General features: G+C 31.6%; 1 protein-coding gene across 2 annotated transcripts in view; it reads right to left on the bottom strand.

The window, feature by feature from the left end:
• The window catches only part of LOC108733988, a 57,464-nt gene that overhangs the window by 16,817 nt on the left and 28,130 nt on the right, over nucleotides 1-12,517 (bottom strand). For both annotated transcript variants that reach the window (XM_018465358.2, XM_018465357.1), the window contains exon 3: nucleotides 2,336-2,393. In XM_018465358.2, the coding sequence (XP_018320860.1) occupies nucleotides 2,336-2,393 (58 nt within the window). The remainder of the gene's footprint in view (nucleotides 1-2,335; nucleotides 2,394-12,517) is intronic.

Genomic DNA, 12,517 nt, shown 5'->3' with positions numbered 1-12,517 from the left:
AGTAATCTAATCTAGGTCTACCTCTACCCCTCCTAACTCCTGTTTCTGCCTCTAATATGTCTCTGACTAGACCTTCATGCCTGAGAAGGTATCCTACCAACCTATCTCGCCTATCTTTTATTGACTTCCATAGAGTCCCCTGTTCTCCTATTCTTTCTAATACCTTTTCATTTCGTTTTCTATCTACGGTATCCTCATCACTCGCCTGTAACACCACATTTCGAACGCTTTCTTTTCCGCAGGGCCCACAGTCCATGTTTCGTACCCGTACAGCGTCGCACTCCAAACGTACACCTTTAACAATTAACCGTTCGCCAGCATAGAAATGACTTCTTTTTATAAAAGGCGACACGACCCTGCGCTATCCTCTGCTTTATATCCCTACTACTCCTTCCGCCCTGACTTATCTGACTTCCTAGATACCTAAAATCATCCACTTCTTCTAATATTTCGTCTCCTATCTTTATATTCGCCCTTTCCCTACTTTTTTACCCTTACATACCAGTATTTTTTTTATTTTTATTTGTTTTCATACAAAACTGTTTTGTCAATACCGCTTCCATTTGATTTAAATCTATCTCTAACTGCTCCTTACTAGATACTAATAATTCTATATCATCTGTAATTCTGTGCATATCAATCTTTTGCCCCTGTATATCTATCGCTGCAGTCTTTAATGATGTTGATCGCGTCTTCGATGTATAGATTAAAAAGTAGCGGTGACAGTGTACATCCCTGTCTGACTCCCTTCCTGATATTATTTCTCTACATTTCTGCTCCAGCTCTATAGCTGCTTGTTGCTCTTTATACAAACTAAGTATCACTCTTCCATCTCTGTAACATCTTTACATAGGTATGTGGGTGATAAAATACGAGGACTGTCCGAAAAGATTTTCACGAATACTCCTAATAAGAGTGGTTTTTTGTAGGTATTTATCAGTTGCTGAGTTTTCTTCTGAACCAAATCTTTAAACAATTTGGAAAAAGCAGACAGTAGAAAATAAGTTGTGTATTATGACAACATGGTATTAGTAAAACCTGATTTCAAAATAAACTTGTTTTGCGTACTCCACATTGGTTTGTTCTAAATTTGTTATTGGTAAAAACCGATATCAGGATAAACTAGTTTTGTCTAAGCCAAAAAAGTTTATTCGAAGAACAATAGGATAAACTAGTTCGTCTAGTTATTGGGTAAAATTATATATCCGAGCAAGCCATAAACCAACTTTCCGGAACATGGCTTAGCCTAGGTCGTGTTGTCTCTAAATCAGTGTTAGTTTTTGACTATTTAAATATTTCTTATTTTACTTATAGTTGTGCTGTTTAAAGAAATGTCTATTCGTTTAATATTATGTACCAGTTACCAGCACCGAACTATTTGGAACTTTTTCTTGCATAACTAAACAACCTACCTTGAAAAAACCTCCCAAATAGAGGCGAAACTTCATAAATAAAAGCCTTCCAACTCTTAATTGCCTTGAGCTTCACTTAATGTTATCCAAACTAAGGGATGAAATAGATAATTATTTCATTATATTTCGCGAAAAAGTCCGTAAGTTTCTTAATTTTAGGCATTATAAAAAAGCACAATCCAATAGGTTTGATCTTTCCAATTTACGGTATAATAGGTTGATAAATATATTTTGAATACTTATTTTTAACAATTTAATGATTTTCATCTTTAGCTGACGGGTACAGGTAGAATTTAGATTTATTTAGATATATTAGAATTAGACTAAGACACGTTTAAAATAAGTGAAAAGTCGCTTTCATCACGAAAATATGATGTCCAATTAGATTTTCTTCTTTAACGCCAAGCTTTAATTTATTACGTAGGTATCTAATTTTCAAAGGTTGATGTTCGTTGTTATTACGTAAGAAAATATTCATTAGGGATTACCTACAGTAACACTTATACACTTTAGAAGAATTAAGAAGTATTAAAAAAACCTGTATTTTAACTTATTATGTTTTTAAATCCACAAAAGTCGATAGCGTGTAAATGTAAAAGCTTCTACATCTACTGGGTACTATTAAGTTGGTTGTTGATGATTAACTTTCACCAATATCGTGTCTCCTTTGTACTTTAAAGGGCGATTTAAAACGGAACTAGTTTAATCACATTTTACAACATTGTAGTTTCACTTTTATTAGAAATGTTAAAATATAAGAATGATGATTTACCTACTACTATTTTGAATTAGCTAGAAACACAAAATCTGTGAAAGTTTTATATGACCGTCAGTTAATAGCAGTTTCAATTATTATCATCGCCCTTCCACTTTATAATACGTATCAGCTACAAATATTACATGACAGCGTAAAGTTCACTTACCAAAATAGATGCACTGGAGTCTTCTATAATATACGTATGTTCCAAGATTCGAGTCTACCTGTAAAGAATTGAAATAATTGTTGTAGTATATATCTTCCAAACAACCAAATTTTACTGATACCATATGGTACCATTACATTAAAATTATCTATGCCATAAGAAAAGTAAACAATTAATTAGTAGAGGACTTATTATTTGTTTAAAGTTTTAAGTTGTACATTAATTCATGATAAAGTTAAACCACAATTAAAAACTTAATTCAACTAGATACCTATACCAATTCGGAAAAACTTTAGAAGAAAATTCGTCAGAGAGGTATGGAATCAGGAACGTAACAATAAAAACGCACATGGAAATCAAAAGCTGATACTGCACAGAATTTTTTATTCGAAATGTATTAGGAATTAATAGATTAAATTAATCGAAGAGTAGCAATAAATAATTTAAATATAATACGCATTAATAAAAATCGACTTCAATACTTTTTGCTAATATGCACAAACTTATTACCTAAACTAAAACGTAAAACAGGGGAGTTTTCCGCTAATATTCCACCATTAAATTTAACTTGAGATGTGGCCTATTCAATAAAAATTGAATTGAAAATTGAATTACAACCTTTTATAATCATCGATCAACTTATATTGGTTGTAGGATTTAAGAGAGAAGAAATTCCAAAACTGAATAATAAATGTATGTAAATGAGACAGAATTAGATTTCATTTCATCCCCTTGTACTAATAATAGAACAATCAGAGCCGAAAAAGGAGTGAAATAAATAAATTATAACCATCGTTTCACCTCTAAGATTGGAGACCCTTTCAGGGTCAATCTTGAGCCGTTAATTACAAACTTTTGTAGGTGTATTATTTTATTTCCTTACGTATGTGTTTAACCAATGCCTTTTTGTGACATGTACCAAAACCACGTTCTGAAAAAGTTTGTAATAAAGGCCTGAGGACTTCGATCTTGAAAGTGAAAGTTTTGCTGTGATTTTTATGTAAAAAGACTTATTTTACCCCTTTTTTGTATCTGATTGTTTTATATTGTAAATATAACATTTATATAGTATACTTACAGGAAAAGTTGCTGGGATGATGTACGCACTCAGAAAAATGTTTTATGAAAAATTACTACAACGTTGTAGAGGTCGTTTTGTAGAAAATGCAACTCAAATTTGTAGTAAGGTTAACTAACGGTAAATTTAAATTTAATTATAAAATTGTAGTGGTAAATTGCAGGAGAAATATCGACAGGGGCTCAGACAAATTCCTTACAATTTGACTGCAATATTTACAACTTCGTGAATTTTATTACAAATTGTAGTAAGATTAAATAAATTTTGTAGCAAATATAAAGAAAAACTGTAGCAATATTTATTGAATATTTATTTCCGTTTCAATATTCTGTTCTGCCTCAGATACATGTATACCATACAACATGCATACAACATATATATATATATGTTGTATAATTCTTTCTTGCAAACAAATATGCTATAATTTTGTATAATTGTTTTTAATTATTGTATAGAGATATGCTACAGTGAAAAGTAATTTTTAAGAGGAATTTGCAGTACATATTCTTTAACGTTGTAGTAGAGAGACAAACAGTTTGTAGGAAAAAAAGTAATTACAATATTATATTAATTTTCACTACAACTTGTCTCTGTTCCTATATTCGCTACTATTTGTAATGAAAAGTTCTACAGTTTTCTCTGAGTGCAGTATTTTAGAATAAAGCATTTAGAAAGCAAAAACATAGTGAATAATGTTAGACTCCTTGTAACAAATAACTGGAGACATTCTGAGATACTTTGTTGCCAGGCTTCTGATGTAGTTTACTACATGCGAGGGTTGATCCGTTTGCTCCGCCCCTGACCCAATCATAAACAGAAATAATTATTTATTTTCACTTCGGATTGTGTCATACTACATACATACATACATACATACTAACACTTCATACTTAAATTTGGATAATTACGATGCAGGGACCAAATAAGGGGAAGGAATGAACCCATAGGTGCTTACCGCTGTCGTAAAAATTCAAAATGCTACCTACAAATTTTAGTAGACTTCCTACAGAAAGCGACCACAATTAGAGGCGCTTATTAAAACAATTTAATTACAAAATTACGTCAGTTGATATCAGTTGTATCAGGATAACGCACCCACCATATTAGCCATATTTGGCTCCTAGCGATCCCCGACTGTCTTCAAAACTTAAAGAATCCTTGTGTGGTAAGAAAATGAAGTGACATGAAAAATTTCTCCAAAAAGTATTAGAATTGCTAGAAGTTTGGTGGTAAAAAGTGTTGACTTTAATGGAGACAATTATGGAAAATAAATGTAAAATATTTGAAAATTTCTTATTGAAAATAGGTCAAGGGCGGAGCAAAGGGATCAGCCCTTGTATATGTAGGTACATAAGAAAATACAGTTTGTGTGTGTGGTAATTAGTCATTTTCAAGAAATTTAATAAGAAAAGAGAAGAGAAGAATGCAAGAAAATGAACGGCAACGATGGAGAGAAATGCCATAGCTGACGGCAGACAAGTTCGAAGTAACGGGAATTTCTTTGAGAAGGTAACTCTTGCTATGTGCAAAGACTGCTCTCGATAACAATTACAAAGAAGCAGCTACAGGACGTGTCTTCCGTCTGTTTGTTTTGCGTGCTTTACACATGAATAGCTTTCTATTATGAGAGAAAAAAGTCAGGTAGTGAAAGAGGAGCATTGTTTAGTAATGAGACAATACGAGTAAATAGACACAAGTAATGCAAATTAAAATAAATAATATAATAAAAACCTTCGGAAAATGCTTGAATGCTTCTGATCGACATGAATGGATTTTGACCTTATTGCAATTTACATTGTTTTGCAAAACTCAATGTTTCTTAACTGAATTCAAGACGTTTCCTAGGTACAAATTCATTCGATAATGTATACATGGTACTGAGACCGAAACGACCTTTAAAAGAATTTTGTGCATCCCTCTGCCTGTAAGGGTAATCTTTGAAACGGCTGAACAGATTTCGATTGGATCTTCTAAGCTTGAAGGAAGTATTGTAAGGAGAGACATAAGCTACATTTTTTTGTTAATTATTAGTTATAATAATTGTACTCATTACAATCAGAAATAGCGTCACGCGGACGAAATCAATGGTAAAAGCTAAGAAATAGTCGCATCTGAAATAAAAAGTAGGTATAGCGTTAATAAAGGATTAAAAAAGTGTAATACCTTCCTTCATTGTAGAAGTAAAAGGAAAGGGTGTAATGTATAGGACAGTGGCATATTCGGAAAAAAGTAGAAAAATGTAAATTCTCCCGCTCCGTACAAATCTGCCGATAATTATAACAGTAACAGTTACCTTCCACATACATACTGCTTTATGGATTAGTTATTAAAATACAATAAAAGGTATATTAAAACAAATAAAACAAAACGTTATCTAAAGAAGTAGCAGTTTCTTTTATTAAGGTAAATATAATTATCTCACGTGCATATTTTAATCATATATTTGCTTCTAAAATAATATACTTTTTAATCACTTTTTAATTTTTCGTTTCCACGCTCAGATAAATGAAATTTTACATCACTGCAATTTTCTATTTTACTACATGTGATGCTCACTTGACAATATTTAAAATAACAATGCTTAATACTAGTCAAAATTAGAGATGAACAAAGCAAGATCAAGACTAAAACTGTCCCAGTCTTGGTATTGATCTTGGTCTTAGTGTTAGTCAAATACGTCTAGTCTTCGTCTTGGTCTTGCCGATAACGCCACAGTAATTGTCTTAAATGCTGAAATTTTCTGTCATACATGCGAGCTTGTCATTAAAATAGCGTCCATAGCTGTGAGAACTTACCTTTCATGCAATGTACCAACGAACAAATTGACCTTTTAGCAAACAAGGTAGTTGAAGGAAGTAAAAATATCGAAAAAACTTGGTTTGTTTCTATATTTCAACCATGTGTTATCCAGACATAGGAACAAATAAACTTTCTCCAAGGACATTCTTGTAATCAAATTTTTCTAAAAGTGGTAAAGTTTTTTTTAATATTTTGTGTTAAAATCTAGCAAAGCAAACCGAAAATTTATATTAAAGTTGCTTCAAATAGTTTAACTCATAAATTCACCGGAAGTAATAATTTTTCGTTTTGTCTTGCTTATTTGGTATTGATTTTGCATTATTTGGTCTTGGTGTCAGTCTTGGTCACGTTCATTCAGTAATGGTTTTAGTCTTGGTCTTTTTGTTCGGTCTTGGTTTTCGTCTTGCGAAAGTTGAAGACCAAGACCTATTTTGTTCATCACTAATCAAAATTTAATTAGTACAGAAATTTATACAATACGCATTAGGGATAATTGTTTAAATAATTGTATCGACTAATCAAGGGACCACATACCCCTAGGCCCTAGGTGCTGCAAGGGGGTTGTTGCTATATGATTATATTATTAGAGATTATGTAAATCTACCTGGGCATATTATACTTGAGGGCTACAAAATCCTTCCGGCCGAATTTACCACTATAATCAACAAATCGCAAAATTTGTACGCGTGATGTGTTCTAGTTTCTTTCAAAATTTTTTTCTGTTAATTCGCCAAGTTTATTTTATTCTCGATTCTAATAAATAAAATAGATTGGATCTTAAGGTAATGACTTTCGGATTAATCATTGATTAGAAATATAGACGTTTGCAATTTCTATATAATTCTGCTATCAATCCATAAATCATTTTCGGAACGTACCTGCAGATAAAACGTCAATTTCTCTCAACACTTATTGCAAATGCGATAAAAAATTAAATTGAACTTAGAACTTGTGTGCAAACTCATCACTTTAACGACGTCTAAAAAATGAAACTGAAAATTAAATTATTTTAAACCGTTCCTTGAATTCGTATTACTTATTAAAGGACATTATATTAGAATAAAATAATTTACCTAATACTACTTAATATACATAGCATATATTGTTGTCATATAAAAGATAAGTACGTAATTTGCTATTTCATATCTTTATACCAACAATCGACTTTAGAAAGCAAAAGTTAAAAAATTGGTACAACTAATTAAAAGATTATTACTTTTAATCTTAAAATATGAATCTCCTTCAAGCTTTATTCTTGATGCGTGGTAATCGTTAACCTCCTGCAATGTGGGCAAACGGTAATCAAGAATGATACATTCTACGATTTTATTCATTAAATGATTGCCGCAGCGGAAGTGCCTTTTTGGCAACTTCCTGTGAATAATACAAGTGGCCACTAAAATTTACATGAAGTATATTTATTCCGTTTCCTAAAAGATATTATAAATCTTTCTATTTATACGACCCCTTGATTTATATAAATAATAAATATACACTGCATTAAGAAAAAACGCATTAAATGGTATCCTCAATTATACTGACCGGAGTATCCTTGAAGTTAAACTAAATTTTAGCATAAATCGGATGTTGCGTGCGCATCATGNGTGATCCAAAGAAACCACAGAAAAACTTGGACGAAGGGGAACGGACCCAGATTCGAACCGGAGTCCTCCCGAATGCTAAGCAATGGTCTAAAACTCTAGGCCATGTCGCTCGGTATCTAAATTTAGAAATAGGGGAACAAGTACATTATTTCTTATGTCTTGATTAAATCATGTCGATTTGTTAACACAAACAACACGTCTTCCACCGCTTTCGGGTACTGGTTAATCTTTAACGTCTATCTACTAAATCCTTTTGCTTATATTAGCAATTTATAGGTAAATTGAAGATTTCTGCAAGATTATTTAAATCAATTCAACCGTGATTAAATTACAAAAATTTGAATTCTAGGTGTTTGCTTTTCTTATTGCATGATTTTAACCGTGTTGGGGCTTAGTAAACAATCGTATTTGCACACATGTGTAGTTAAGAGTTATAAAACGTGAAAATGGTTAAGGTGTTTGAATATTCTGTGTGAAAAAACGCGGCAATTAAACTGGAAAATGAACGGTACCATCGCATCGATGTAACTCACATTACCATTCCAAGTACGTCTGTTCTTATAACCCATTACATTTCAATGCATATGTATACATACACGAGATGGCGCAAAACCCACTAGTTTATTTTAAGATGTAGCACCATAACATTCTTATTAATTTTTTATTTCTTATTTCTCTTTTCCAGATTTTTTATGCAAATATAGAAAAAGGACCAAAGGGCTTACATTAATTATCTTGAGGTCTAAGCGAATAAGGAATAATGAAGCTAGAAATTGTTCAACATAGTTGATAAAATCGGTAAAATAAAATGATAAAAATTTACTTTAAATATACACTGCATTAAGAAAAAACGCATTAAATGGTATCCTCAATTATACTGACCGGAGTATCCTTGAAGTTAAACTAAATTTTAGCATAAATCGGATGTTGCGTGCGCATCATGCAACTGGCAACGCAAGTTGAGCAATTCCCAACATCAACTATCAACTATAATCAAAAACACTGTTTAAATAAATATATGACTATTGTTTATAAACATCATCTTTCTGAATTTCATACTATTTCATTAAAAACTAAATTAGTTCCTCCAGACAGACAGACGACTGGACTGAGTGATGAAATCTTTTTACGGGTCGTTTACGTAGAGGGCGGTATGGAAGTCAATAAGGTTGATAGGATACGTTCTTAGGCATGAAGGGCTACTTAGAGATATACATAGATAGAGATATATTGAGAGATTAAGGTTACATTACTTGGTAAAGGTCTAGATGATGGCCCCCACCCCTTTTTGGGTGGGATCAAAAAAGGGTCTCCCCCACCACTGTACCATAAAAAGTTCGTGGCGGTCTCACCCCCATAAAAACTTATGGGGATTCAAAGTTAATAAATATGCTAATTTTTATACATTCCTAGGCATGTAAATATTTATATAGTCATTCTTAAACAATATTCAAAGGTAAAACTAATGAAAAATACATAAAAATATTGAGAAAGTTATATAAAACATTATTTAAATATCTTTATCAATAGGGTAGGTTAGGTTAGGTTAGGTTATCGGGTTTTGTTCAAGTGACCACCCTCTTTCGATCCCCCACCTCCACCCGCTTGAAAATAATTTTTTTATTGAATTTTATTTGAATTATAGTGTATGAAAATTGTCAAAATAATCAACTTTCAACCCCCATAACTTTTTATGGGGGTGAGGCCGCCGCAAATTTTTTAAGGGGTTTTATTCAGATGACCACCCTCTTTCGATCCCCCCTAAATCCACCCCCTTTTGGGGTGGGGGGCCATCATCTAACCCCCTTAACTTTTTATGGGGGTGAGACCGCCACGAACTTTTATGTTACAGTGGTGGGGGAGACCTCCTCTTTCGATCCTAGCCACCCCCACCCTCTTAAGGGGTGGGGCCATCATCTAGACTACCTGTTACTTTTAGAGATTAGAAATACTCTAATATAGGCTTAGGACAGAAAGGAATGAAGGTGTTCTAACCAGTCTTCGGACTATAGATGGTATGATAATGATGTCATAGATATATAGAAAAGAGGTAATTAAATAGATACACATAAACATATGCAGCGGATTTTCCGCATGTGTATTTAATCGCAAAGAGCATTATTCAGATACTTCTCAGTTCCTTTTAACCGCCATATGTAAATCGCCACAGTGGTTTGTAAAATGCATAATTTTATCTTGCAATTTCCTGAGAATATGGTGCTGAGGGTAGATAATGGTAAAGTTTACTTGCTCATTGTAACACGAGGCTGTACGAAAAATAGAAAACGTATACCACCAGTTGAATTACTTGTATTTATAATATTATCTAACATTTTCTTTTTATAATGTAAGATTATTACTTACTGTTACTTTTATTGTATAGTTAATAAACTGGATTGCGTTTTTAAGAAGCTTGCATTCTAATGATAAAATTTAAATTTTTTTTTGTTTGGTGGACAGTGGACGTTGAAATTTGTACATCACATTATTGTGTAATTTTTACTGTACGCAAACATCAATTCCTTTAATGACTTTGACGTCAGTTTCGTAATCATTTGCATGCAGACTAAAAAAAGATGATATTTTTCTGACGCCTGTCACAATTATACGTCATTAAGGTAAAATTAAGATGTCGTTAGAACCTGTTGCCGTGAATATTAGTAAGCAAATTTGATACAAACTTGCAAATGATTGCATATCTTAAAATACGGCTGGACTTGACTTTTGAATTATTAAATTTTACTAGTATTCGATGCAGAACTTAACTGAATCCAAATGACAAAAAATAACGTTCAAATGTTAGTCTTTAAACGAACTCAAATTTAGTTGATATAAACATAAAAATAACGGGAATTGAGTAAAAAAACTGTCCAATTTTTTTGTATTTTTCATTGATACTTTAAATATAGTGTTAATAAATAAATAATTAATATCGAATGTTCGTTCTTTGTTAAAAAAATTGTTACTGCACAATCTAAATAAAAATATGCATCCCTACTTGGGCTTTCCTGTCCATTTGCCCAATTCTTTTTTAATTGCTAAATACACATTTCATTTAATGCCTCTAGCCTAAATGACTATAGTTTTCGAAAATTTAAGCTTATGATAAGTTTTAAGTTTATTATAGAAAATAATANTGTTTGTTTTGCGTGCTTTACACATGAATAGCTTTCTATTATGAGAGAAAAAAGTCAGGTAGTGAAAGAGGAGCATTGTTTAGTAATGAGACAATACGAGTAAATAGACACAAGTAATGCAAATTAAAATAAATAATATAATAAAAACCTTCGGAAAATGGAAAATTCGTCAGAGAGGTATGGAATCAGGAACGTAACAATAAAAACGCACATGGAAATCAAAAGCTGATACTGCACAGAATTTTTTATTCGAAATGTATTAGGAATTAATAGATTAAATTAATCGAAGAGTAGCAATAAATAATTTAAATATAATACGCATTAATAAAAATCGACTTCAATACTTTTTGCTAATATGCACAAACTTATTACCTAAACTAAAACGTAAAACAGGGGAGTTTTCCGCTAATATTCCACCATTAAATTTAACTTGAGATGTGGCCTATTCAATAAAAATTGAATTGAAAATTGAATTACAACCTTTTATAATCATCGATCAACTTATATTGGTTGTAGGATTTAAGAGAGAAGAAATTCCAAAACTGAATAATAAATGTATGTAAATGAGACAGAATTAGATTTCATTTCATCCCCTTGTACTAATAATAGAACAATCAGAGCCGAAAAAGGAGTGAAATAAATAAATTATAACCATCGTTTCACCTCTAAGATTGGAGACCCTTTCAGGGTCAATCTTGAGCCGTTAATTACAAACTTTTGTAGGTGTATTATTTTATTTCCTTACGTATGTGTTTAACCAATGCCTTTTTGTGACATGTACCAAAACCACGTTCTGAAAAAGTTTGTAATAAAGGCCTGAGGACTTCGATCTTGAAAGTGAAAGTTTTGCTGTGATTTTTATGTAAAAAGACTTATTTTACCCCTTTTTTGTATCTGATTGTTTTATATTGTAAATATAACATTTATATAGTATACTTACAGGAAAAGTTGCTGGGATGATGTACGCACTCAGAAAAATGTTTTATGAAAAATTACTACAACGTTGTAGAGGTCTTTTGTAGAAAATGGAACTCAAATTTGTAGTAAGGTTAACTAACGGTAAATTTGAATTTAATTATAAAATTGTAGTGGTAAATTGCAGGAGAAATATCGACAGGGGCTCAGACAAATTCCTTACAATTTGACTGCAATATTTACAACTTCGTGAATTTTATTACAAATTGTAGTAAGATTAAATAAATTTTGTAGCAAATATAAAGAAAAACTGTAGCAATATTTATTGAATATTTATTTCCGTTTCAATATTCTGTTCTGCCTCAGATACATGTATACCATACAACATGCATACAACATATATATATATATGTTGTATAATTCTTTCTTGCAAACAAATATGCTATAATTTTGTATAATTGTTTTTAATTATTGTATAGAGATATGCTACAGTGAAAAGTAATTTTTAAGAGGAATTTGCAGTACATATTCTTTAACGTTGTAGTAGAGAGACAAACAGTTTGTAGGAAAAAAAGTAATTAGAATATTATATTAATTTTCACTACAACTTGTTTCTGTCCCTATATTCGCTACAACTTGTAATGAAAAG

The sequence above is a fragment of the Agrilus planipennis genome, unplaced genomic scaffold (assembly GCF_000699045.2).
Source record: "Agrilus planipennis isolate EAB-ADULT unplaced genomic scaffold, Apla_2.0 scaffold36, whole genome shotgun sequence".
NCBI lineage: Eukaryota > Metazoa > Arthropoda > Insecta > Coleoptera > Buprestidae > Agrilus > Agrilus planipennis.
This window is presented reverse-complemented; position numbering and strand designations above follow the sequence as displayed.